We start from the raw sequence: 27,899 nt of genomic DNA on the forward strand, positions 1-27,899 counted from the left end.
GCACTGGAAGAGTCAGTTGACGCGCTTCATTTGACTCACCTCATTTGACGCTCCTATGGCGCACTGCAGGCGTCAGCTTTGATAGGGAGCTGATTTAATTTAGATTGATTTGTCCCCATTTGACGCTCCAAAATGTAAACAAGTTGGGAGTAGAAGCGTCAAGGCAGTTTGACTCGCCTCAAAACGCTTTTGGTGCGTGATCGGCCATTTAAAACAATTGGTGTACTTCAAAACGCTAGCGTCAGACTCTTCCAGTGCGTCTGGGACTTGACGTGGGCGGTTCTCAGACGTGGGCGGTTCTCATGGGGCCTCTGACGTCATGATGAGTCCTGATAGGATACAGAGTAGCCGTGTGCTCTACTTCTGGTGCTACTAGCCTTGCAGTGAAACTGAAAAACCCTCAGAGCTTTCGTCCTCCTAGTTCCAAGGCTAAAGTTCAAAGGCTATCGGCCTTCCCTCCTGCCACCATTCTGGATTTTATGGCCGTGTGCTGGTGTTGTGGTCGCGCTGTAAGTCTGACCCCTGACCCCTGCCCCTCCCTCAGGTGCTGTGACAAGCGGCTGTGGAAGCGGATCGATCTGAACCGATGCAAGTCCATCACGCCGCTGATGCTGAGCGGGATCATCCGGCGCCAGCCCGTAACGCTGGACATCAGCTGGACCAACGTCTCCAAGAAACAGCTCAGCTGGCTCATCAATAGACTGCCAGGTAGGAACACTGGCCCCGGTCTTGCCCCGGTCTGGCCCCGGTCTGGCCCCGGTCTGGCTCCGGTCTGGCCCCGGTCTGGCACCACGACCTGTCTCAGTCCTCCCATGAGCGGAATAGATGATGGAGGCATGTGCTTTGCACACAACCCATAATCCATAACCCATACCAGCTCTGCCTTCTAAAGATCCAACCCATAATCCATAACCCCTACCAGCACTGCCTTCTAAAGACCCAACCCATAATCCATAACCCATACCAGCTCTGCCTTCTAAAGACCCAACCCATAATCCATAACCCCTCCCAGCATTGCCTTCTAAAGTGTGTCTGTTATGTGTTGGTGTTGATGAGGACATTTATAATAGAGCTGGATCTGGTTATTAGATTTGGTAATTAAATAAAATAAATTGGAATATGTAACTTTGTCATATAGCTGAGCATGTTGATATAGAGCTGGGGACGATTACTAGGGGTTCCCGATGTTTCAGATAATTATCTTAGTTACTGATCCGTCTCCTCCCAGGGTCATGTGGTGACTGTAATTACATTTGCATAGTTAATGTTTTTGTTTGTTTATTTTCCACCCTTGGGTTAACTTATTAACTGTAAAACCGAGTCGGCCCGGCACCAGATGACACTAAGGCAGGTAGTTTTAAAGCTGTTGTAGGCCTGGCCTGCTCAGAGGGCGGAGCCCCAGAGCTGCGGTCCTTGGGTTGGTTGGTTGGTTGGTTGGTCAGCTGGCTGGGTGGAAGGGTCAGCTGGCTGGGTGGAGGGTTTTCAGCGTGTTTTTGCTGCAGGTCTGCGGGTGCTGCTGCTGTCGGGCTGCTCCTGGGTGGCCGTGTCGGCCCTCTGCACCTCCAGCTGCCCTCTGCTCCGCACCCTGGACGTCCAGTGGGTGGAGGGGCTCAAAGACGCCCAGATGAGGGACCTGCTCTCACCGCCCACGGACAACAGACCAGGTACTCAGCCCCGCCCACACGGCCCCGCCCCCCCAGCCCCGCCCACCTGTACTTTTCCTTTTAGTGTTTGTGGATCTCTGGACTAGAATAATTCACTTTATTAGATTAATCAGATCATTTTAATTCACCCTATTTGATCAATCAGATCATTTTAATTCACCCTATTAGATTAATCAGATCATTTTAATTCACCCTATTAGATTAATCAGATCATTTTAATTCACCCTATTAGATCGATCAGATCGTTTTATTTCACCCTATTAGATTAATCTGATTTTAATTCAACCTTTATTGATAAGTCTCATTTAGATAAAAAAAAATCTCTTTTGAAAGGGTGACCTGTCCAAAGCAGCACAGCAGTTCTACAATGAATTTTGACGGAGACAATCATCCACACAACACACAACCCTGTTAACTACAACACACAACCCTGTTAACTACAACACACAACCCTGTTAACTACAACACACAACCCTGTTAACTACAACAGACTCCTAACAAACGTGACGTAATGCCCTCAGGTCAGCTGGACAACAGGAGCAAGCTGCGTAACGTGGTGGACCTGCGTCTGGCGGGCCTGGACATCACCGACGCCTCCCTGCGCCTGCTGATGCGCTACATGCCGCTGTTGTCCAGACTGGACCTCAGCTACTGCAACCACGTCACCGACCAGTCGGTCAACATCCTCACCGCGGCGGGCAGCACCACGCGGGACTCGCTCACAGACGTCAGCCTATCAGGTAGGACGGCGCCGCCCGCCTGCTCACACGCCTCACTTCCCCGTACCTGATGACACCCGCACGTCAGGTGACCGAGCACCGCCAACCACCTCCCTGCCACTTAGTCATTTAAAAAAAATAAAAAAAATAAAAGCCAATCATGCAGCTGTCATTTCCTGCTTCACAGCAGAGCTGTCCACTTCCTGGTCAATGCATCAGCGCACAGAGGGTCAGGGTTTTAATGAATAACAAGCTGTGACCACAGGAAGGTCTGCTTCCCAGGCACTGGTACAGCAGGGCCACAGACGGCTCCACTACAAGGATAATTGTATCTATTTATGTTCCACTGTCGGGGGGAAAATAGAATTTAAAAATAGATTTGACAGTGAATCACCAAGAGTGCAGCTACACAACAGAGTGCATAAATAATGCGCCCTCGTGGTTCTCCTCTCCCAGAGAGCAGTGCTATTAGCGCTGGGATCAATACCAGCCGGGGGCCTGTAATGGAAGATGCTCTATGGCTAGCAGACGGATGAGGCCAGGGCACTCCCCTTGTCATGTCATTCACCTAGCCAGCCAATAGAAGCAGTGCTGAGGGCAGCCATCGCCTAGTGACAAAGCGCATTAAAGGATATATCATATAGTCTGAATGATCGATAAAACCAAGTGTGAAGTGGCTTGCTTGGTGGTGAGTTTCTCTGAGCTGCCGCGTTGGAACCTAACCGTCTCTCTCTTCTTCTGCTCCCTTCCTTCCTTCTGCAGTGTGCAACAGAGTCACAGACCAATCTCTGACCTACTTCAAACGCTGTGGGAGCATCTGTCATATCGACCTGCGCTACTGCAAGCAGGTGACCAAGGAGGGCTGTGAACAGTTCATAGCGGAGATGTCGGTGAGCGTGCAGTTTGGACTGGTGGAGGAGAAACTGCTTCAGAAGATCAGCTAGTTGACAGCAGCGGACTGTGACTCCTGACTCTGTCCAGATATAGAACCACTGAGTGTGGGTTTCACCAGGTGTGGAGATGGTAGATGAAGTGGACACGGTTGACAGGAAGTGGACACGGTTGACAGGAAGTGGACACGGTTGCTGTGAAGCGGTTTGTGTCATCGTGGAACTCACATGCTGCTAAAGTGAGAATTTTTCTCCAAAACAATATTTCTAACCTGTGAGGCTGGGAGGGCTAGCCTGTAAGGCTGGTAGGGTTAACCTGTGAGGCTGGTGGGGCTAGGGCTAGCCTGTGAGGCTAACCTGTGAGGCTGGTCAGGGCTAACCTGTGAGGCTGGCAGGGCACCCGGCTTTACGGGAAATTAGACAAAGCATGTTTCTGTATATTTAAAAAAATATATATTAATCTTTTCATTTTAAGTTATTGATTTTTACTTCTTCAAATGTGCTGTGTATGTACACAGTGCTCATGGTTGTGTTGCTCTACCTGTTCCTTGTTCTAATGCAATGTTTATGTATTATACTGAAGTATTTTTGTATCAGAAAGTGTTTCATACGTTTATGTGCAGCATTGAATGCACTGATGTACAGTCCCCTTTAAATACTCAGTCTGGGTCGCTATTACGCTTCGTACTGTTCAGATGCAAGTGATCTCTGAAGATTTATGCCCACAGGACCAGTAGCTTGTGTACGTAAGCGCATTTCATATTTAATTTATTTGTGGTGATAGATTTGAAGTTTGTATTTGTACACAGGTGCTTACTGCTTTCCATAGGACTATGTACTGTAGAACTCATTCCACTTCAGTTTCTTAAAGGGGACCTATTATGAAAAAAACTTTCAGTGCTCGTGCACATGCATTTGGGTTTCTGAAGGGCCTACTAACACACACTTTGAAAGATAACCCAGTCATTTTTCAGTCACTCTGAAAACAAGTTAACCAGCCATTCCGAAATGCTGTTGTTCTGAGACAGAGTGGGAGGGAGCAGCAGCTCATTTGCATTTAAAGCTACAGAAACGGCCCGTCCAGAACAGGACTGGAACAGAGGCGTATAGAGGCTAGAATGATTCATCTGAGTGGTATGTTCAGCAAAAATATCCAGACATATCGGACCCCAGAGACCTATATTAACTTGTTGAAAAGGTGCATAATAGGGGCCCTTTAATATCCAGAAAATACTATTTGCACAGTTTGACATTAGTAGATATTGTATTTTTCCTACAATGTCCATCATGCCAGAGGAGGAGTTCATATTTCTACAGCATACTGAAATCAGGTCTCGGATGATGTCAGTGTTGTTCAGTTCTTTACAGTAGGATTCTCCTGACTGCATGCAGCAAAGAAAGACTGTGCTTCACATGGTAACTATAGGAATTACATAGTACACACACACACGATAAATGTAGTTAACGACCCGGTTGTTATTATGCCATTATTTCCCAGTGTAATATACAGAAAAAGACATTATGTGACTTGACAGACGGAGTCATAATGTATCAAACATTTAATCTCAGTCACAATGTACTGTTTGAACATGTTAGTTCTAGTGAGTGACTGGTTTCGTTGTATATAGTACTGTACAGTATAAGTTAACTTATGAGGAATAACTAAAACTAACTTTTAGTCTCAATATTAAGCTCTACATTTGGACATTTATTTCCTGGCTAGTTCTTAACTTAAAGTTTTAAGCATTCTGTGCAATATGTAAACAATATGTTCATATGTTGGGATATCTATGATTTTTTTTTTTACTGAAATAAATATGTTGACAGTTATTTAGATGGGTTGCTGTTGATTCTGAATATAAATATGGGTTTCATCAATTACTATGAAACTACGTAGTTCTACATATAGTAGCAACATTTTAGTCACATAACTGTTGTTTAACCACAAGACGAGCATTTGCTCAGTATTCCCATGAATAAGCGATCAATATCAGATGTACAGGTAAGCAACTCGCCACAGACGAGGTGGAAATCCCAGGCGCTTAAAGAGCAGGATTTTGGCCTATTGGTTTAATGCACCGTATTTTATTAAATCTAGTAAATCATTTTCTTTTAATTAAATAAAAAGTTAAACATTCCAAAATACAAAGATCCAGGATTCCACTGAGTGCTCATAAACTCATCCTACTTTGATATAGCTGCTCACAAGTGACATCTTTTAAGAAATAGCAGCATTGTTTGCAGCATTAGCAGCATTTTAGCAGCAGTGTTTGCTACTGTGCGTGATGTATGGATATCTGTTCTGTTTTGATCCATAGCAGGTAAGGACAAGGAATGCTTCAAAGAAAAATTAGGATGCAACTTTAATTGTGAGATGTCACACGATCAGAAAGCTCTCTTTTGATTGGTTGAGACGCATCTGACCAAATTAAGGGCAATTACATTCTGAAATTGCATTTTTGACCTCTAAATTAAATCTTCCGAAGCAAATGGAAAAATATACATTTATCATTATCAATAACTTATGTCAGTAAACAATATTAGCTATATCATATGCAATTATTTACAGCAATAAGCATTTCCTCTAGATTAACAGGCATAATTGGATACTTTGTAAATAGACAATTGAACAAACTGGCTTTCATGAGAGAAAACATTTGTTCTTGAGTTCAACCGATGGAACTTAAAAATGGTTTTGAAAATGTTGTTTCCTTAAAATGTACATATCAAAAGACACATCCCACAACATGATAAAAAGATATGTGAACATTAAAGCTCCAAGCAGAGGAATTAGCACCTGATACCTACATCATAAAAGTGTAACACACAGTGAATGGACAACGCAAGCAGACAGAACCCCTGGGAAAACAATGATATTATATTGCTTGTGTTAAATAGCTGAAACACAACCAGTTCTGACTGATTTCAATAAAAGATCCACAAATACAGATTAAAACCAGAAACGCAGGATTAGACTGTGATGGATGGGCCCCGAGCCAGTCTGGTAGGTTGCCATGGGAGACGGCATGCGGCAGATAAGCCTTGTTTAAGACAAACAAGATCTAAACATGTTTGACGGTCTCTCGCATATCTGACCTCATACAGCAGTGCATGATGGGACAGTTCTCTAGTTCAGGTTTAGTTTATTTCCAGGTCCTTCCTATGGAGTGGGACTGCCTGCTATCCAACCAGTCATTAGGGTTTATGGACATGGTCCATGGATGCTGCTCATATCTGGAATGCTTGCTCTGTCGAGGAGTGGCACACGCCAGCATCTAACTAAATAATGCCACGTCTCTGTATGTCTGTCTCTGGCACGATTATCTTGAGAACCAGGCACTGTATGAAGTTAACATTCAGCAGGTGTTGTGCTCAGGACCCCAGGACATGCAGTGTTTGGCCAGGTAGAAAACACTCCAATCCAGTGCCACGCTCAACCCATAAACCAAGCTGCAGCTGGCATGCTACCGGAACTAGCTACAGATAAATGCTTAAGATGCCTTTAGGATTCTAACTTACTGCAGGAATAAGAAAAGGTCTAAATACCTAACCAACAGAATGTTTGATATGCATAAGAGCCTAATGTGGTAGTTGTTATGCCGTTTGTCCTTCCACTGGATTACAAATGGGGCGTAGGTTTAAGGGGAAGATGGAAGCTAAGATAGCTAGCTCCAGAGCTTGAAGATAGGACTATGCTCTACAGTTAGCAAATGCTACTGAGAAAAAAAAGTATACCACCATCATAGAACCACATGTGATGGCAGGGGCCTTCGGGAATGAACCATTTACAGTTTGGTTTAGTTGACTGTAGGCTATAATACATTGTGGCGCTAGCAATTAGTTCTCATATCTGCCTCAAGTCTCTTAAAGGGGCCATGCCATCAAAAATAAATTTTCATGTACTCCATTACACTTGCAACTCACCCTATTACACTAAGGATTAGCTTAATATATAATTATTTTTTATACTTGCACCTCACCCCATTGCTAAGGATTAGCTTATTAGCGTAAGACAACCTCTCTTCTGCAGAATGTGCACAGCCTTGAATGGGTGCGTGCACTAGTGACAATAATCAGATATTTCTTGCTGCACAAGTTGAACCACATTTTTTAAACGGGACCTCAGTGTTGCTCAGGAATGAAGCATGGCACCTTATACACCCTTCTATCGCGTGTGTGTGTCCAATATTTTTAATAGAACACATGCAAACTGGTAGTTTCCTGGACAGTTAGTTCACCATCACTCACACATAAACATATCTTTATTTTCTTCTAATATTGCATTAAGACCAGAGGGAAATACAGCCTGGAGCGGCGTGAGTGTGTAAACCCGTTGACTCTAACATGGGATATCATCCTCTTACTACTCACAGCTTCTCACCATAAAACATCACGCGCAACCCATGCTCTTCAAGTATCCATAGGACCCCCGCCATGGTTTATAAGAATGCTACAAAGTGAAATGAACATCTGTATTAAAAAAACCAAAGCAGAGAGACAGAATCCCTGTGCCACCAGGTAGGTGAGAGGAGCCGGGGTCAGAGCTGGGGTTAGTTCAGGACAGGTGGGGCAGCTGGGGTTAGTTCAGGACAGGTGGGGCAGCTGGAGTTAGTTCAGGGCAGGTGGGGCAGCTGGGGTTAGTTCAGGACAGGTGGGGCAGCTGGAGTTAGTTCAGGTCATGAGGGGCAGCTTGGTCTGAACTCTGGGACTGGTGGACCAGTAGGGTTAGGGTTAGTCTGCTGCAGCATGAGGACTTGAGGACGTGCACAGCCACAGCCCCCTCATAGTCGCTGCTTCTTCCCAGCATGTGCACGTTTTCCAAAGCTTCAGTCTTCCACGCACGTGCACGCCCTGGGGCAAAGTTAGGACTTGAAAACGTGCACGGCCCGCACAACGTACTGCCTGCAGATCGGGCACTCGCTCATCCTCTTCCCGCATTTGGTACAGGTGACCATGTGACCGCACTCCAGCAGTACGCAGTCGATGACGGCGTCCATGCAGATGCGACACAGGTTGTCGTCCGAGGCCAGCTGAGACCGCACCCCGTCTGGAGAGAAGAGGAAGAGCAGGGTCAAGGCAAGGCAGATTTATTTGTAGAGCATAAAAACTGAACGCTGCTTCTCCATGTTTTGTTTTAACTCTGGGGACAGAAACCAGGCCTGTGCCAGATGACCTGAGGGGTCTGGATGGTTCATAACGTAGCAGCAGATCAGAAATATATTTTGGCCCTAAACCATTCAGTGCTTATAAACCAACAGCAGTATTTAAGTCAATTCTTTGACAGACAGGAAGCCAGTGTAAGGACCTCAGAACTGGAGTGATGTGAAGGAGAGATCTACGGGCGCATTCAGAGAACATCAGTGCATGACGGACGGTAGTACCTACAGCAGCGAGTCGGCTTAACGCAGTTTAGGTCTCTCTCCAGAGCAGCACTTACAGTAGCAGTATTAAGACTGATTCATTCTTTACTGCAGCCCTTTCTATTAGCAAAGGTGTCTCCCAGACTCATGCTAGTAAATGTAATCATATCTGAGGAGGACATAATCCTATCAAAAGAATATGATCGGCCATGAAGAGGGAAAAGCTCTTAGTGACCACATCAGTGACAGGATAAGAGACCATGAGCTGATATTATAGATGAGAGGAACAGACAAGCAATGTGGAAAACATAATGGAGTTAAATGGGGACATGTGATTTGATATGAGAGATCAAGTGGGTAAATGGACTGCAGCTTCATGCATACATGACTCCGAAGACAAGAGTCCTAGTGTAGCCAACGCTGAGCAGTTCATGGATTCTAAGATGGTGGAGGCACACATACCTGTAGACAACAGTCAGTCTTACCTCCAACAACAGTCTTACCTCCAACTCCACCATTGTAGATAGGCGGGGGATACGACACAACTTTATTTACAATAAGGGGCACAAACATCAACAGTGTTATTGAATCAGAACAGTCTGTGTGAAGCCAAACATTCTAGTTCACAAACTGTAACACTTCACATCAACTATAATACAAGATTGAGCTGAGCCAATTCCCCAAGATAGCCCATTTTGACTTAAAGGCTTTTCTCACTTTTCTCAAGGAAATGCACACACAAGGACATGCAGAGACAATTTGCATACAAAAGGAGAAGTCTTGGTATTCATGTTCTTTATCAGGCTATACTTTATGCAAAATGTACCCAAATGTGTTCAGTCCTACCTGCAGTTATGCTGTTGCTGACATTTTCCACTGGAAGAAAAAAGCCACCAAGTCTTTACTGATCAAGCAAAACTTGAGAGCATTGAGCAAGATTTCTTAGAAAGAAGTTAGAAGTTGTGTCATAATATCGGGCTTGCTTACAGGACTTCCTGTTGTGCTCATTCTCCCTGTAGAGCCGGTGGACTCTCTCGATGAGCTCCCACTTCTCACAACAGCCAGAGTAGTTGACAAAGTTCCTGGCCAGGATCTCTTTGAGCTGGCGGACAGACAGGTTCTCAATGTCCCCCTCGTTGTCTAGGTCAGAGAGAGAGGCTCGGATCCTCCTCTGGGTGGCAGGACTGACCTGCAGATGAGACAGCACACAGGAAACACTTCACATGAAGGCGAACAACACTGAGTACCTGAGCACTGAGCACCAAGACAGCTTTGAAGACAGGGAGTAAGGATGCCCTTCAGGAGACACAGGAGCAGGCAGAGAGAGGTCACAGGTCAGGTGTTCTCACCTCAAGGATGTGTTCACTGGGTTCCAGGTTCATAAGGGACACAGATGGAGCCTCTCCGGGTTCCTGAGCACAAGAGGATCACATTGAGCTCAGTTATTTATTCATGGCTAGAATGGATATTCATGTCATCTGGGGAAGTTCATAAATATTATGTTTGCAAAAGCAATACAGACAATCTCCTCTCTACTTCTCCCACTAGAACCCACTGACAATGAGCATTCATTCCCAGAACAAGACGTTCCTGGATCACCATTCCGTTCAACCAATGCTCTGACATCATTAGTGTGGTGCTCCTGTGCTTCTTTAGAAGCTGTTTTACAAACTGCATTTAGCACAGTAAAACTGAACAAAATCCTTAACCGTATGTCTTTAAGTCGTTAACATTTAAGTCTAAGATACCTAGAGCTGTATGAACTACTCCAGGTAGCGAGTTAGCATGCAAACTAGTAGGCTATGTAAGTTTGCCAATAAACTAGAACATTAAGGGTTAAATATGATTATAAGAACCCCTATTTTGCTTTGGTCAGCATAATTCATCATTACAATGAACCAAAGCATTTCTGCCGCTCTCTCCTCTTGCTCTCTCCTCATCCATCTCTTGGAGTTCCAGTGTATTCTGGCTCAAACCTGTGTGATAGTAAAATAACTGATCTAGTCAAAAGGATTTACCAAGATTCGTTCAAAAGGTTAAGTCTGGTTTATTGTGAAAAGCATACGAGCGCAAGGACTTCCTGAAAACGCAACAAGGGTGGTTTAGTCAGCGAAGTGCCCGTTTGGTCTTCTGCTGTGGCTTATATGCAGTCAAAACACAGGTAAGGTCCTTCCAGGATGTGATTGGCTACTGCATTGTACATCATATGAAATGGCAGGCGTGGCCAAGAGTACAGACATGTGACATGAGAAAAAGGGCGGCAATTGGGGACAAAGGATGGTTATTCTATTGTAGACAGATGGCCTTCTGGAAGCCATTTTGTATGTTAGCACAGCTATGTGAATATTTGGGGGAGGTGATGAATTACAAAAGGAGTGAGAGGACAAAGGTTTAAGGTGTTTGGATGTAAATTCCTGAACAATCCCCCATTTGTGCCTGAACAGGTACACAAAAATAAAATATAAAATCCAAACACAAAGTGTAAACATTCAGCTATGCTATACATGTGGAAAGGAAATAATCTCTCCACTAGGTGGAGCAAAAAAAAAAAGATTATTTTCTTTCCACGTGCAAAATCACGCACCAAAACCCCTTGTTTCAGAAATATGACAGGAAAACAAGGTAAAAAAGATGACATGATTATATACTATTTATAGTCTAAAAGTGGACAACCATTCACCAAAAAACCTTGATTTAAAGTTTGAACAAGGCAAAAAGATAAATGGTTACCAGTGTAAGAAGGGCAAAAAACCTCTTGGTCAATTTAGAGGAAAAACCCAAACTTATTTATCAACTCATGTTTCAACCATTGTAACTCTTGTAACCAAATATGATATTTTTTCAAGATAATTTCAAAGTTCATTCACTCTTGTTGTGAATAATCGCATGTAATTTCCTCTGGATCATAGCTTCCATGTTTGCGTCTCTGAATGTTTAATGTAGGTTCCAGTGTGTGCGGTTAGAGGTGCAGTCATTGCTGTTGAGATTGTCCACGTTGTCATACCACAACCACGAGAAGGAGGTGACCGGCAAGGTCAGTCTCCGATTGCTCATCAGAGGAGAGGAGAGTGTGGCGGTGACTGTCAAGGTCACTCTCCGATTGCTCATCAGAGGAGAGGACAGTGTGGCGGTGACTGTCAAGGTCACTCTCCGATTGCTCTCGAGATCTCTGGTTCGGCTGCATGGACCGTCCTCTCAGCTACTTTTGACAGCTATTCCACACAGGCCAGAATGTCCTGGTGCTGATTGTTCCATCTTTGACGGGTAGGTTCATCCCGCAACATCTACTTCTCTTCCATGTTTTCTGGCCTGTTCTCAGGCTGCTCATCTGCTCCTGGTAGTCTGTCTTCCCATTGGGCAGGTCTGCATAGAGCGGTCAGCCAGCGAGCTCTCGGAAGGTGAGGAGGGGGTCCCTGTCCTGGTTCAGCAGGGTGAAGGTGCGCAGCCAGGGCGCCAGCAGCACGTACAGGCTCTTGAACTGAACCCGGTCCACACGGTACTGCTCCACGTAGGGCCGGCCCGGGTCGTGCTGCTGGAGGGCCACCTCGGCGCTCCCGCTCCCCCAGTACAGGCTGATGAAGTGCTCCGTCTGTGGATCCACAGATGAGAGAGACAAACAGAGACAAAACAGAAGAGAAAAAAGGAGAGTCCTCTGGTCTGGTTTCCCTGTTCCCCTTTGAGTCCTCTGGTCTGGTCTCCCTGTTCCCCTCTTTGGTCAGGAACGGTTATCAGCAGTCTGTTGGGAGATACTCAGAAACATGGTTAAGTGCAAGCTCCTGCTTTGGGGAAAAATTGTTATTCAGTCAGGAAAACTTAAACAGGGTGTCTGTTCAAGTGTCATTAGAGCCAGTCGGCTCTAAACTATGTAGTTTGTCAGTGGGGAATCTAGCTTTTGTAATCTTGGATCTAGGCTCTGCAGTAGCCTACAGTGACATCAGGGGCAGTGTAAGAATGACTTTAACACGCCCAGTCCCCAGTCATGATCAAGGCAATTGGATTTGGCTCTAGAATTTCTCTCGCGATTTTATGAAATAAAATAAACACATTCTCGTCTCAACAAAATAACACCCCTTAAGGGTAGAAACAAATTTCCTGAAGTCAGGATAAAACAGAGATGGGGAAAAAAAATGCATTACTCAAATGAAATGACACTAAAATGAACTGGCTTCATTTACAATTAAGAAAAACATCAATTATCAATTAATCAAAAAATCCATCAAAGCTTCATTTGTATAGCTAAAATTTGTATATCTAAAACTTCCCTCTTCTGCATTTGAGGACAGAGTATTTGGGCACCGCCCGCTTCGGACAAAATGGTCTCTTCCCTATGTCATACTTATCTGTCGCTCCCAGTGAGTCGGTGACATGGCGTTGGCTCTGCATCCCACGAACCACAGATCGCCCATCTGTAGGGAAACAGGCCGGTAACCCCCATCTCCACCTCCGGTCCTGTGCCCGTCTCCTGGTTCGGCATTCACCCATCACTGCCGGAACGACAGATGTCTGTAAAAACACTCAGGAAAAACACTCAGGCCCGATGAATGTGCCTCAAACTATAAACATGAGATATTTAACATAAACATTAAAATATATAATTGGGTTAGGAGATGCTGTATTCAGGTTAAGACACTGGCAAACATTATCTATCCCCCCCACTATCATGTACAAACCTTACGTCCTCAGCTACATCTGTCTCGTCCTGTTTATTTACCTTAAAAAAATGGGTCTATATTGGCTAGATAAAATCTACCTTGTGGGTTGTTCAAGGGAACTCCAGCAGGTGGCGCTGGACCCCAGGTCTGAGAATTCTCCATTTCTTTTATCTTGCGGTAGCTGTGACACTGTGCCATCCAGTGACCATACTGACCACAATGGTAACATGAATCGTCTCTGTCTTCACTTCGATTATACCTTTTTCCTCGCCTAACCCTACCAGAACGCTTCCCATTGTTTCTCTGTCGCCCCTCTGGTCGTTGTTGGTTGGGAGCAGACGGAAAAACAGAGTTGGGAGGCGGGGCGGCAGCTACAACAGCGAGTGAACCAGTCATAGTTTGGGAAAGAGGTGTGAGCTCTGAGTGCCGAGTCGGCGTGATAGAGTTCAAAACGGAATGACTAGGAGGGGGGAGGGACTCTGAATATTCATCTCTCTGATTAACTTCCTCAGCTACCTGTCTTTCTGACTTGAAAAAACACTCGTGTGCGACTATTTCCCACTTCCTGAATGCATTCCAATCTATCGCATTTCCAGGCTCCCTTCCTAACCTAGTCATCTCAAACGCCTGTAACTGAGCCCTAACAGTCGCTAACTCACTAATCTTGAGTGTACCGGACAGGGGGAAATCAGAATGTCTCGCCCAGATCAAATACTGTACACAAGCATCATCCCAAAACCTTTGCGCAACAATCTTAGCTGGCCCAGACAGCGAACTAGTATTGGTATTCATAATTAACACAATACCCTACAGCCTATAATTCAAAACTAACAGTGAAAAGAAAAGTATAGTTAAACACAGGCGGGAAATAAACAAAGACAATTTCGAAAGAAACAAAGACACATTAAACCGCTAAATAACTCACCCAGTCAACTGGTCCTTTGTTCTCTGGCTCGATGGCGGATCACCGGGAGAGCGGAGTGGTGTTTTCCTGCGTCTCCCAGACAACCAGCTAGCCTACTGGAAATCTAGCAGTTACGAATTTAACAGTCTAAAAAGTGTACAAAATACTTACAATACTTTACCTGGATCAATGGCGCGCTTAACAAACAATACAAGGCAAGAGCCGAGGCTCAAACAGTAAAACAGCAGACTAACAATCCCGTGCACATACAAGACAGAGCCAAAACTCCAACAGTAAAACAGCAGACTAACACGGGGACGCAAAACAAAGAACAACCAAAGATGACGAAAAGAGGACAAACACACGACTACACGACAAGCATGCCTGGCTGCACCAGCCACTTAGTCAAAGCTAAACTTAGTTTAGGTTTACTAAACCACCCGGGATCAAAGGGACAAACGCTTCTACCAGAAACGCGGGTCGGACTAACATACCAAAACCACTCCCGTAGCTACCTTCGTTGAGAAAACACACAACGGCTCTGCGGTTTTAATTCCACCCGCGACCGGCCAAAGGGAAATACGTTCTGTGCCAACTCTTTGGCGTATTAACTCAAAAACCCGTTCTAAGCTGCAACCGATAAACAACCTGAATTGTACATCAACTACAGGGGTACAAATTCACGAGACCAAAACTCACACTTCTTCTGAACGGCATATACCCTCGTAACGAAACAAGGACGAAATCAAAGGACAATATAATATATAAATATATCTATTGCTGTTCACATCTCCTTGGATAGTTACTTACTTATAAAATACCCACGCCGGGGTTTCTGTTTTCAATAATCTAGACCAACACAATCTGAACCAAAACCATGGCAAATAACAAGCATAAAAGGATTCGTTTTTCAACGTACCGTGAGTCTAGCCGAGTGGAACCAACGGCGGACTTCTCCGAACCAGTGCAATAGCGCAAAGAGAGAAGCTTTCCAGAGCGGCTACCGCTCCGCACGTCTGCGTCCTTTGGTTCCACCCCAGGCGAACCCCACGGCAGTCGATCCCGTCCCGAGTCGCCAACTGTGATAGTAAAATAACTGATCTAGTCAAAAGGATTTACCAAGATTCGTTCAAAAGGTTAAGTCTGGTTTATTGTGAAAAGCATACGAGCGCAAGGACTTCCTGAAAACGCAACAAGGGTGGTTTAGTCAGCGAAGTGCCCGTTTGGTCTTCTGCTGTGGCTTATATGCAGTCAAAACACAGGTAAGGTCCTTCCAGGATGTGATTGGCTACTGCATTGTACATCATATGAAATGGCAGGCATGGCCAAGAGTACAGACATGTGACATGAGAAAAAGGGCGGCAATTGGGGACAAAGGATGGTTATTCTATTGTAGACAGATGGCCTTCTGGAAGCCATTTTGTATGTTAGCACAGCTATGTGAATATTTGAGGGAGGTGATGAATTACAAAAGGAGTGAGAGGACAAAGGTTTAAGGTGTTTGGATGTAAATTCCTGAACACCTGTAGCCAATGCCGTCACTCATCCTCATAATTTCAAAATCCTCATCATCGTCATTATAATAATCCATCATCCACGATCTTTGTGCAAATACTGTAGATGTTTGCTGCAGGTAAACAAACCCAGACTGCTAGCACTATCAAGCGAGCTAATAAATTTGCAGTTTGAAAAGGTATGAGGTAGTGCGGTCGCAAAATAGTTCATGAGGGACAACACATTAAAATAAATGGAATTTCTGTATTTTTTACCACCTCCGACATGTTTGCCTTTTTTGTGGTTACAAACCTACAGCAGTCCAACTCTGCTCCTACTGGCTTTCTTTCTACAGTGTGTATTTATCCCAGCAACAACCTATTACAGCCCAACTTGACGCTCAGCTGAAAGCTAAACAACGGCACAGACATGACATGCTCGTTAGGGAAATAACCTCTATCACTTATCTAATGGGTCAGGGCATAGCATTAGATGGCAACGATCGAAAGAGCACCAATCTGTACAAGTTGCTGGAATTACGAGCGCAGGATTGTCCTGAAATTTACCAGTGGTTAGGAGACAGAAACTACATGAGCCATGACATAATCAATGAACTGATGAACCTAGTTCCTCGTTCTGTACTATCAGAGGTTATTTCACCTATTGGTGGGGAGTTCTATGCAATACTAGCAGACCAGACCAGAGACATTTCAAATAAAGAGCAGCTAGTGGTTCTATTTCGCTGGGTTGATGACAACTATGAACCTCGCAAGGATTTCATTGGTTTGTTGGACTTTCCTCAGGCTGACGCTTCGACCATTCTCACAGCAATAAACAACATTCTCATCCTCTTTGACCAGTATGTGCCGTGGACAGGGATACGACGGGGCTGCTAGTAGGTCTGGTCATTTGAATGGACTTGCAGCAGGCTTTAAACTACACAATCCTGCAGCCATTCATGTGCATTGCTTTGTGCACTGCGGAATTAATTTATGTTTGCAAGACCCTTGGGAAAAAGTGTAAAATAATCAGATGCGTTTGTGAAGAGATGGTACATATTGTGAAGCAGTCCCCCAAACAGAACCACAAGATCCAAGCCCTAAAAGATGAAATGGCCCTGGGCAATAATAATCTACACTCTGTCCCACGAGACGGACGGTGCGCACAGCTGCAGTGAAATCTGTGACAACTATGCTGTACTTTGCTCTTTGATGACTGAAATAAATGAAGAATCACACACAGGCTGGAAGGAAAGCTGGAGGCATTTTGACAGCTCTTGACAAATTCAGCCCATTTTTTGGTCTTCACCTCGCGTTGATGTGTTTTGCTCCTGCCGAGCAGCTGTCTAGGACTCTCCAGACTGTAAACTCCTCATTACAGGATGCGCAGAGAGCCCTGGGTTTTACGCGAAGCTTCATCCAAAAAAAGGTCAGATCACGCATTCAATGAGTTTTACAAGAAAGCGGTTGAAGATTCGCAAGATCTCACAGACCCTCCCGTGTTGCCCAGGCAACAGAAACGCCATGCAATCTGGATGCTGGAGGAGAGCCAGAACACCCAGTTCATAGCCCAGTGGACTAGTACAAGAGAATAGCACTGTTACTGAGTTAGTACAACAGAATAGCACTATTACTGAGTTAGTACAGGAGAATAGCACTATTACTGAGTTAGTACAGGAGAATAGCATTATTACTGAGTTAGTACAGGAGAATAGCACTATTACTGAGTTAGTACAGGAGCATAGCACTATTACTGAGTTAGTACAGGAGAATAGCATTATTACTGAGTTAGTACAGGAGAATAGCACTCTATTACTGAGTTAGTACAGGAGAATAGCACTATTACTGAGATAGTACAGGAGAATAGCATTATTACTGAGTTTCATAATAACGTAGGCCTCTTAGCTGTGGGGGCGCTGTGTGTGCGTGTGTATGTGTGTGTGTGGGGGGGGGGGGGGGGGGGGGGGTGAGGGGGGGTTGAGGGCTTGCATGGGCCCAACCAATCTGCAATGCGTTCCGCGGCCCATGCACGTAAGAAACACATTTTTGAAGAGTTATCAGTTTTATTCTCTGTGATGAAGAGAGGCACATGGAATAAGTACATTTAAGTTTTAAAAACTGTTTTGCCATTCAAAGTGAATTTTGAAAAAGTCAAACTTTCAAACTTTTTGAACAAGTTTAAAAAAATCACTCTCTGCTTTCAACACCATCTTCCTGTCCACACTGGAGTACAAGCTCTCTTAAGACAGTGGAGATGGTTATGGACTTCAGGAAGAAATCCCCCCACCCTCCCCATCACCCTGTATGGCTCTCCGGTCGCCACTGTGGACTTCCTCTTCCTGGGCATCGCCATTCCCGGGGACCTGCCATTGGGAACTAAACACCAGCTCCCTCGTGAAGAAGGCACAGCAGAGGATGTGCTTCCTGAGGCAGCCAAAGAAATTCAGACTACCTAAGACAATCATGATACTCTTCTACACCTCCATCATTGAGTCCATCCTCACCTCCTCCATCACCCTGGTACTCCACCGCTACAGCCAAGGACAGGGCCAGACTGCAGCACGTCATCTGATCCGCTGAGAAGGTGATCGGCTGCAGCCTGCCCTCCCTCCTGGTCCTGCACCAATCCAGGACCCTGAAGCGGGGCAGGAAGATGGCGGCCGACCCCTCCCACCCCGGACATAATCTCTTCATGCCCCTCCCCTCAGGCAGGGGGCTGCGGTCCATCAGGTCCATAAAGTACAGGCTGGATATGCACACAGCCACTTCTCTTTAATGTCTAAGGAGAACATTTGGATTTGTGGCGCATTGCAATGCATTAACTCAGCCCTTTCTGTGAGGAGGAGGAGACATGAAACAGAATGATCACCAGAGAACTCCGGGCCGCCGCACAGAAAGCAATTAGCTAATGGCTGCAGGCAGTGCTTGGCGTGTTACATCACAGGGTCTATATTGCCTGCCTGCATGTTTACAATCCATCCTATTCAACATACCGGGCCAGTCAAACGCAGCCTCCCAGAATGCACCTGTGTTAATAATTGAATAATGCATTAATGGACCTGGTGGTGCTAGCCCTCCCCGCCCTGATGTCACGCTCCATATTCATCTATCTCCATCCATCTCTATCTGCAAATATTTCTATATTAATCTATCTCTAACTTCTATCTCTAACTTCTATCTCCATCCATCTCCAGTTGAAGCTGCCACTAAGGCCACTTAGGGAGTCCTTTACAGACCACAGCTACACAGAGCCTTGAGCTGCTTGTCTGACTCTTAAGTCTTTATGTCACAACAGGAGGCAAATCTTCAAATCTTCCAAAATCACAGTCCCAGGGACAGATCTGAGTGGGCTGTTTCTTCCTTCCACTGGTTACAGGGGTGGGGGGTGGGTGGAGTTATAAACCAACCTGTGTGTGTGTGTGTGTGAGAGAGAGAGAGAGAGTTATATAATGGACTCAGCATAACAGATCTAAAAAAAGGCAAAGAGCTTAAGCCCTGGCTGCTGCTGTCTGCTCCTCGGGCCCCTGGCCCCCCTCTCTCTCTCTCTCACTCTCACTCACACTCACACTCACACTCACACTCACACTCACACTCACACTCACACTCACACTCACACTCACACTCACACACAAACACACACACACACACACACACACACACACACACTGTAAGCGCAGCTGTTTCCTGCCATCACGTGGGCTGTGCAGGGCTCTCTGAAGTCATGTGGACCATAGTGAGGCTGAGCAGAGAGGATCACATCCTGGGAGGAGCTCTTCATTCATCCAGGACCGTTCCCATCACAGCTTCGCTCCAGAGCCCTGGTCTCCTGTCTCACTGGACAACTACAGAGCCCTGGTCTCCTGTCTCACTGGACAACTACAGAGCCCTGGTCCCCTGTCTCACTGGACAACTACAGAGCCCTGGTCTCCTGTCTCACTGGACAACTACAGAGCCCTGGTCCCCTGTCTCACTGGACAACTACAGAGCCCTGGTCCCCTGTCTCACTGGACAACTACAGAGCCCTGGTCCCCTGTCTCACTGGACAACTACAGAGCCCTGGTCCCCTGTCTCACTGGACAACTACAGAGCCCTGGTCTCCTGTCTCACTGGAGATCTACAGAGGGCAGAGCCCTGGTCTCCTGTCTCACTGGAGATCTACAGAGGAAAGAGCCCTGGTCCCCTATCTCACTGGAGAACTACAGAGGACATAGCCCTGGTCCCCTGTCTCACTGGAGATCTACAGAGGACAGAGCCCTGGTCTCCTGTCTCACTGGACAACTACAGAGGACAGAGCCCTGGTCTCCTGTCTCACTGGAGAACTACAGAGGACATAGCCCTGGTCTCCTGTCTCACTGGACAACTACAGAGGACAGAGCGCTGGTCTCCTGTCTCACTGGACAACTACAGAGGACAGAGCCCTGGTCTCCTGTCTCACTGGAGAACTACAGAGGACAGAGCGCTGGTCTCCTGTCTCACTGGACAACTACAGTATAGAACTGCATGTGATCACTAAAATGCTTACGAGTCCTAAAAGATGCATATCTTAGCCTATGTATAGAGAGATAGATGTCTTCTGCATATTATGTAATTAAACATACTAACTCATTTTACGGCCCCTATATTTCTATAAATCCATACACTACTGTGACAGATTTTTTGGATTTTATGTCCAGAAATATCAATCATCTCCCCTTCTTATAATAGATGATAGTATTAATTTACTTTTATAAACGGACTGCACTTATATAGCGCTTGTCCACATTAGCGGCACTCAAAGCACACATTCACACATCAATGGCGGCAGCTGCCATGCAAGGTGCTAACCTGCTCATTGGGAGCAATTTGGGGTTAGGTGTCTTGCTCAAGGACACTTCGACATGTGGACAGTCAGAGCTGGGATTCAAACCGCTGACCCTTCGATCACTGAACGACCCGCTCTACCAACTGAGCTACAGCCGCCCCGGCTACAGCTGTATGTTTGTGTGTGTGTGTGCATGTGTGTGTGTGTGTGCATGTGTGTGTGTGTGTGTGTGTGCATGTGTGTATGTGTGTGTGTGTGCATGTGTGTGTGTGTGCATGTGTGTGTGTGTGTGCATGTTGTAACGGTCTGTTCCTCAAACGTGATTGGTTGGGCGCCAGCCAGGGCAGGGGAACCCTGGCAATATTTATAGTTTGTCTGAGTCCCAGGCTATTACACAGGATGCATGTATGTACTTCACATGAACCCTCAGCAAGCTTATAAAGAATAACACAAACACAATGGCACACGTTTCATACATATATTCGGACCCACACCCGGCAACAACTGAAACACAATCCAACTCCCACCAGCAGGGGCAATGTCCCAGAAGTCCAACAGTGCAAACAATGTCCCAAGATTCCAACAGTGCAAACAATGTCCCAAGATTCCACCAGCAGGTGGCACCACCCCCAAGTCCTTGAATATCGCACCACACGGAAGTCCTTTATCCAGTCCACTCTGGCGTGGTAAACAACAGTAGAATAGTCACAGTTCAAAACAGCGCAATTCGTGGGTCCATCCGTTCACCCACGCACAAACACCCTGAGTATTCCACAGTTGCGGCAGAGATCAATCCCGGCCCAAAACGGCAAATCATACAATCAGAGCCACCGCACAAAGAAAATAAACGGATCAAACTCACTTAAGTTTACGCTGCGGATGACGTCACCCCCCCTTTTTCCCTCGAATGCGGAAGACCGGAGGAGCCGGCAACGGCCCGTGTCTCCCCCCTCGAAATCCACCGAAGGAATAAACAGTGATCCTCCAAAATAGTATTCCACTGAGGTATGTGGAACATAAACCTTCCGTAGGCTTCCTCCCGTTCACGAGGCTACAATCCACCGCGCAATCGACTGGGGTTCCGGGTTAGGACTCTCGCTCGTCAGACGAAGGTAAGGCTCTGTGCACACCCTTTGCGCTACCATACGACTGACTCCATCTTTCAATTTCCCGGCTAGCTATACCTACTTCCCATTGGTAGGAGGCGGACACCGGACTAACAGGTATACATATTCATGAGCCCAAACGGGAACGTGCTCCATGAGTGGGAACGGGCAGAGCGCGTTACAATGTGTGTATGTGTGTGTGTGTGCATGTGTGTGTGGGCGTGTGTGTGTGTGCATGTGTGTGTGTGTGTGTGCAGGTGTGTGTGTGTGTGTGTGGGCGTGTCCATCCCTACCTGGCTGGGGGTTCCTGAGCTGTCGCTCCGGCTGGGCGCGTCTCCCTGAGAGGCGGAGCCTAACGACTGCTCGGAGGCGGAGCGCGTGGCGGAGGGGGGCGAGGCGTGTAGCGAATGGGGGAGCGAGCGAAGACTGTCTGTGTCATCGGCCCCCTCTTCCTACAGAGAGAGAACTACAGAGGACAGAGCCCTGGTCTCCTGTCTCACTGGAGAACTACAGAGGACATAGCCCTGGTCCCCTGTCTCACTGGAGAACTACAGAGGACATAGCCCTGGTCCCCTGTCTCACTGGAGAACTACAGAGGACATAGCCCTGGTCCCCTGTCTCACTGGAGATCTACAGAGGACAGAGCCCTGGTCTCCTGTCTCACTGGACAACTACAGAGGACAGAGCGCTGGTCTCCTGTCTCACTGGAGAACTACAGAGGACATAGCCCTGGTCCCCTGTCTCACTGGAGATCTACAGAGGACAGAGCCCTGGTCCCCTGTCTCACTGGACAACTACAGAGGACAGAGCGCTGGTCTCCTGTCTCACTGGACAACTACAGAGGACAGAGCCCTGGTCTCCTGTCTCACTGGAGAACTACAGAGGACATAGCTCTGGTCTCCTGTCTCACTGGACAACTACAGAGGACAGAGCGCTGGTCTCCTGTCTCACTGGACAACTACAGAGGACAGAGCCCTGGTCTCCTGTCTCACTGGAGAACTACAGAGGACAGAGCGCTGGTCTCCTGTCTCACTGGACAACTACAGAGGACAGAGCCCTGGTCTCCTGTCTCACTGGAGAACTACAGAAGACAGAGCGCTGGTCTCCTGTCTCACTGGACAACTACAGTATAGAACTGCATGTGATCACTAAAAAGCTTACGAGTCCTAAAAGATGCATATCTTAGCCTATGTATAGAGAGATAGATGTCTTCTGCATATTATGTAATTAAACATACTAACTCATTTTACGGCCCCTATATTTCTATAAATCCATACCCTACTGTGACAGATTTTTTGGGATTTTATGTCCAGAAATATCAATCATCTCCCCTTCTTATAATAGATGATAGTATTAATTTGCTTTTATATAAGGAGGACAGATTTCAGAGGAGCAGCGGACATGGTGTTTATGGTAAATGGTAAACGGACTGCACTTATATAGCGCTTGTCCACATTAGCGGCACTCAAAGCACACATTCACACACCAATGGCAGCAGCTGCCATGCAAGGTGCTAACCTGCTCATTGGGAGCAATTTGGGGTTAGGTGTCTTGCTCAAGGACACTTCGACATGTGGACAGTCAGAGCTGGGATTCGAACCGCTGACCCTTCGATCACTGAACGACCCGCTCTACCAACTGAGCTACAGCCGCCCCGGCTACAGCTGTATGTTTGTGTGTGTGTGTGTGCGTGTGTGTGTGTGTGTGCATGTGTGTGTGTGTGTGTGCATGTGTGTGTGGGCGTGTGTGTGTGTGTGCATGTGTGTGTGTGTGGGCGTGTCCATCCCTACCTGGCTGGGGGTTCCTGAGCTGTCGCTCCGGCTGAGCGCGTCTCCCTGAGAGGCGGAGCCTAACGACTGCTCGGAGGCGGAGCGCGTGGCGGAGGGCGGCGAGGCGTGTAGCGAATGGGGGAGCGAGCGAAGACTGTCTGTGTCATCGGCCCCCTCTTCCTCCTCCTGCTCCTCCTCTTCCTCCTCCTCCTCCTCACCCTCCTCCAGCGGTCTGGGGGGGTCCAGGCTGCCCTGGTGAACCGGTCTGGGGGGGTCCAGACTGCCCTGGTGAACTGGTCTGGGGGGGTCCAGGCTGCCCTGGTGAACCGGTCTGGGGGGGTCCAGACTGCCCTGGTGAACTGGTCTGGGGGGGTCCAGACTGCCCTGGTGAACCGGTCTGGGGGGGTCCAGACTGCCCTGGTGAACCAGCACCAGGTCCACCAGGTCGTCCTTCTCCCTGCAGGTGTCCGTGGGGATGTTGCGCAGCAGCAGGTACTGGCGCAGGTCCTTGACCCGCAGCTGCATGAGCTGCGCTCTCTGGAAGGAGGTTCCGCGCAGGAGGTGGCAGGTGGCGCAGCTGCGCAGGTTCTCCTGCAGAACCGAGCACAGGGCGCAGAAACTCTTCTTACAGTCGGAGCAAATGTGCTGTGGGCGAGAGGGGAGAGAGAGACAACGTGTGAGAGAGAGAGAGAGAGAGAGAGAGAGAGAGACAACGTGTGTGAGCGAGAGAGAGAGAGAGAGAGAGGGAGAGAGAGAGGAAGAGAGAGAGAGGGAGAGAAAGGGAGAGGGAGGGAGAGAGAGAGAGAGATAGAGAGAGAGAGAGAAAGAGAGAGAAAAATAGAGAGAGGTAGAATTGTAACTTGCTCTGTGATTGGTTTTTGTGATAGTACTAGTAACAGCAGATGAGACGCTCACGGATGGTTGAAAGGTTGAAACTAACGATGAACACAGCAGAGCAGCTCCTCGTTTGGGTCTGAAGGTGAGTGAAAGGTTGACCCCTAACGATGAACAAACACAGCAGATGCAGCTTCTCGTTTGGGTCTGAAGATAAGTGACCATCATCATGTGTGTGAATGTCAACCCTCACTCTTAAAAGTGTTCATTGATTTACATACAGTTCAAAGGTTACAGGGATGAATCAGGAGTGTATCCACCAGTGTTGGGCAGTAACGCGTTACTAGTAACGCGCTACAGTAATAATATTACTTTTTCCAGTAACGAGGGGTGTAGCGAGTTACTAATCAAATTTCAGTAATAATATTACAGTTACTTGCCCCCAGAAAGCTCGCTACTGCATTACTTTTGTCATAGGCCTGCTCTGTTTATTTATTTTCGTTTTACAAAGGGTGAAATAAAGTTTTGATTTCAGATTGAAGAACGTTCCGCTCATATCACGTCCCGTCACATTATAACCAGGCAAGCAGCGAGCGAGCGGAGCTATTTGAACATGACAACGTTAACATTCCATGGCTGGAAATACGCACACTATTTCGATTTCCTGGAACTGAAAGACAACAAGAATGTTGTCAAGTGTAAACTGTGTGTAAGTTCTACTAAGACTCTTTCTTGTGCCAGAAACACCACCTCAAATCTCCTGAAACATTTGCTACGCCAACACAGCAACATGAAGTTGGTGGAAAGAGAACCGGACCGTGATGAGCACGCTGCAAAAGGTAGTCAATATGGAAAGTAATATATTACATAAGTAACTAGTTACTTTTGGCTGGGAGTAATAAGTAAAGTAACGATATTACTTTTAAAAAGGGTAATGAGTAATAAGTAATATATTACATTTTTTGAGTAACGAGCCCAACACTGGTATCCACTAACAGCTACAGGTGGATCTGCACTTCTCTGGGAAACACGCGGGAAACTCACCTGCTGTCATTCTGATTACAAGGGAAGTTTATGTATTTAAGAATTGAGGCTTCCTGATTTTGTGAACAAATCTCTATGACAAGAGAGATGATCCCATCTCTGATTTTCAGACTGTTTTGTTTATTAATTACAGTAAATAATAGTGATCTATCAGACAAAAGCTTTCCAACACTTGACTCATTACCTGTTAATTAATGGGATCACCTTAAAGGAGTAGTAAAGGGAAAAATCATGTTTAGCCCTGTTTTAAGGTTACTTATGATCATATACAATGGTCAAGATCAAAACGTTGACAAAACTAGCACTTTTGAGAAAGTCTGATAATTGCTCTACCACCGTTTAGGTCATACAATGGATATGGGTGGGCACCTTGAAAAATCATTCAAAAACATGTTAAACTCTCGATTTCAAAGACAAGAAGCTCACCGAGGGGCTAATTGGTGTCCATTGGTGTTCTGACATCAAATTCGCCGCAAAGTATGAATCCTGTAGGGTTTTATTGATCATTTTATGAAATCCATTGACTTGTATTGACGCAACCGTTGTAGATGTGTAGATCAATCCGCAGAGGGGATTCAGGAAGCGGAACTACTTACGGTAGCTATTGTTATTGTTTATGTTGCTAGGCTACCTAGTTTGCGGAAGTTTACACACGTATGTGCTGCGACTAAATAGTTCTATGCTAAATATTTTAAAAAGCCTTTCCAGATTAACTAGAATCTTACTTTATGGCAAATTATATGTCAGAACGCCAACTAACACCTAGGTGAGTTTCTTGTCTTTGAAAGTGAGTGTTTAACATGTTTTTTGAATGATTTTTCAAGGTGCCCACCCACATCCATTTCCATTGTATGACCAAAACGGTGGTAGAGCAATTATCAGACTTTCTCAAAAGTGCTAGTTTTGTCAAGTTTTTGATCTGGACCATTGTATATGATCATAAGTAACCTTAAAACAGGGCTAAACATGATTTTTTCCTTTACTACTCCTTTAAGCATTTCAGTACATGGAGCCCATGTATTGTACATATGATAATACAATGAAAATAAAGATCTTTGAATCCTTGAATCCCGGATCCCATCATAAATGACATTGTGATATTCCAGTCAGAGAGAGTGACAGAGGAAGGCCAGAGGGAACACTGTCCAGTTCCTGGTCATCTCCGGCCCATCTCTGGTCCCTGAGGCAGCGCAGAGGAAGCAGCTGAAAGGGGGCTCTGGACCCGGCAGATCCAGGCAAGTCGGCCATTCTAAGGCATTCATTAGTTTCCCAGCAGGCATTGCTTCCACACACCAGCTTAGATATGCTCCATTAGACGGCCCCTTAGTCTGAGCAGACCCCCTGGGGTGGCCTCAAGAGTATGGAAACAGGTGAGAGACCATACTCAGATAGACAGACAGACGGACGGACGGACGGACGGACGGACGGACGGACAGATAGATAGATAACTCTAAGCCCATGGCGACTGGTCAGGACAGTCCAGGATAGGGACCCCCTTTCATCACCACAAACATTAGACCACTTTGGTTGTCCAATCATCTTGTGTCAATACGTCATTGTCCAAATGGTATATACAGTATGTGTGTTATCCATCATTGCAGGAGTTGACTGAGGTAACCTGGGATGAAGTGTTGTTGGATGGTTTGTCAGGTGAAGGTTAAAGGGCACAGTCATGCTTGTTTCAGTTGATAGTATTTGGATTAAAAACTTAAAGGTAACACTTTACAATAAGGGTACATTAGTAAGCATTAGTTAATGCATTAAGTATTAAGTAACAGTTAACTAATGTTTCTATTAACCATTTACTAATGTTATTTATGTTAACTAAGGTTAACTCACCTAACCCTAACCCTAACCTTAACTAAGGTATTAATTAACATTAGTAACCTAATCTAACCCTAAATAAGCATTAGTTAACAGTTAACTAATGTTTTTTGTGACCCTTATTGTAAAGTGTGACCAACCTAAATGAGTGTGTCGGCGTTTTTAAAATCCCCGTCAGTAGCTGCTTTGCTCAGAAACACGGAACTGCGGAAATCGCATAAAACCCTCAAAGAGCCGTTGACCACTGAACAAGCGTGACTGCCCCTTTAAGAGCGTACCCAATGCTGTCAGTTATCTGATCAAACACTTGACTCTTGTCAATCTTCCTCATCATCATCATCATAATCAACATCATCATCATCCCCATCATCATGGCTTACCTTGCGTCTGAAGACGGAGAAGGCCAGTCCACAGGCTTTGCAGAGCTGCCCGGCGCTGCCGGAGCTGGTGGGGGGGTAGGTGGAGTACCCAGCGCTGGGGGCGAAGCGGAAGGGCCCCGCCCCCGCCCCAAACCCCGCCCCCGCCCCGAACCCCGGTGGCTGGGCGCGCACCCTCCCCGTGCCCATCACCTCGTTCAGCAGGCCGCAGCATGACGCCCACATGGACGACGCCCCCGCCTGCACACACACACACACACACGCATACACACACACACACACACACAAAACAGGGGGGAGGTTTACTGTATGCTGAGTTCGTCACCTTGGTAACTTGGTAAATGGTAAATGGACTGCACTTATATAGTGCTTTTCCACCTTAGCGGCACTCAAAGCGCTTTACAATGGCCTCTCATTCACCCATTCACACACACATTCACACACCAATGGCGGTAGCTGCCA

General features: G+C 46.3%; 2 protein-coding genes across 2 annotated transcripts in view; one reads left to right on the forward strand and one right to left on the reverse strand.

Annotated features, from left to right (window-relative positions):
* kdm2bb (lysine (K)-specific demethylase 2Bb) overlaps positions 1-5,021 on the forward strand; it is a 29,839-nt gene extending 24,818 nt beyond the window's left edge. The window contains 4 exon segments of the mRNA XM_084442674.1: positions 545-708; positions 1,503-1,664; positions 2,186-2,404; positions 3,146-5,021. Of these exon segments, the coding sequence (XP_084298800.1) occupies positions 545-708; positions 1,503-1,664; positions 2,186-2,404; positions 3,146-3,327 (727 nt within the window). The 3' untranslated portion in view covers positions 3,328-5,021.
* Positions 5,022-8,135: 3,114 nt separating this feature from the next.
* rnf34b (ring finger protein 34b) lies at positions 8,136-27,674 on the reverse strand (the record flags this gene model as incomplete). The annotated part of the gene is made up of 8 exons (XM_084442675.1): positions 27,441-27,674; positions 23,752-24,003; positions 23,380-23,589; positions 9,983-10,045; positions 9,621-9,822; positions 9,480-9,509; positions 9,119-9,178; positions 8,136-8,320 (listed from the first exon to the last, which is right to left on the reverse strand). Exons 1-8 carry the CDS (start codon positions 27,660-27,662, stop codon positions 8,136-8,138), a joined length of 1,224 nt encoding a protein of 407 aa, XP_084298801.1. The 5' UTR covers positions 27,663-27,674.
* Between the last annotated feature and the right edge of the window lie 225 nt (positions 27,675-27,899).

Source organism: Borostomias antarcticus (genome assembly GCF_949987555.1).
Source record: "Borostomias antarcticus genome assembly, chromosome: 8".
NCBI lineage: Eukaryota > Metazoa > Chordata > Actinopteri > Stomiiformes > Stomiidae > Borostomias > Borostomias antarcticus.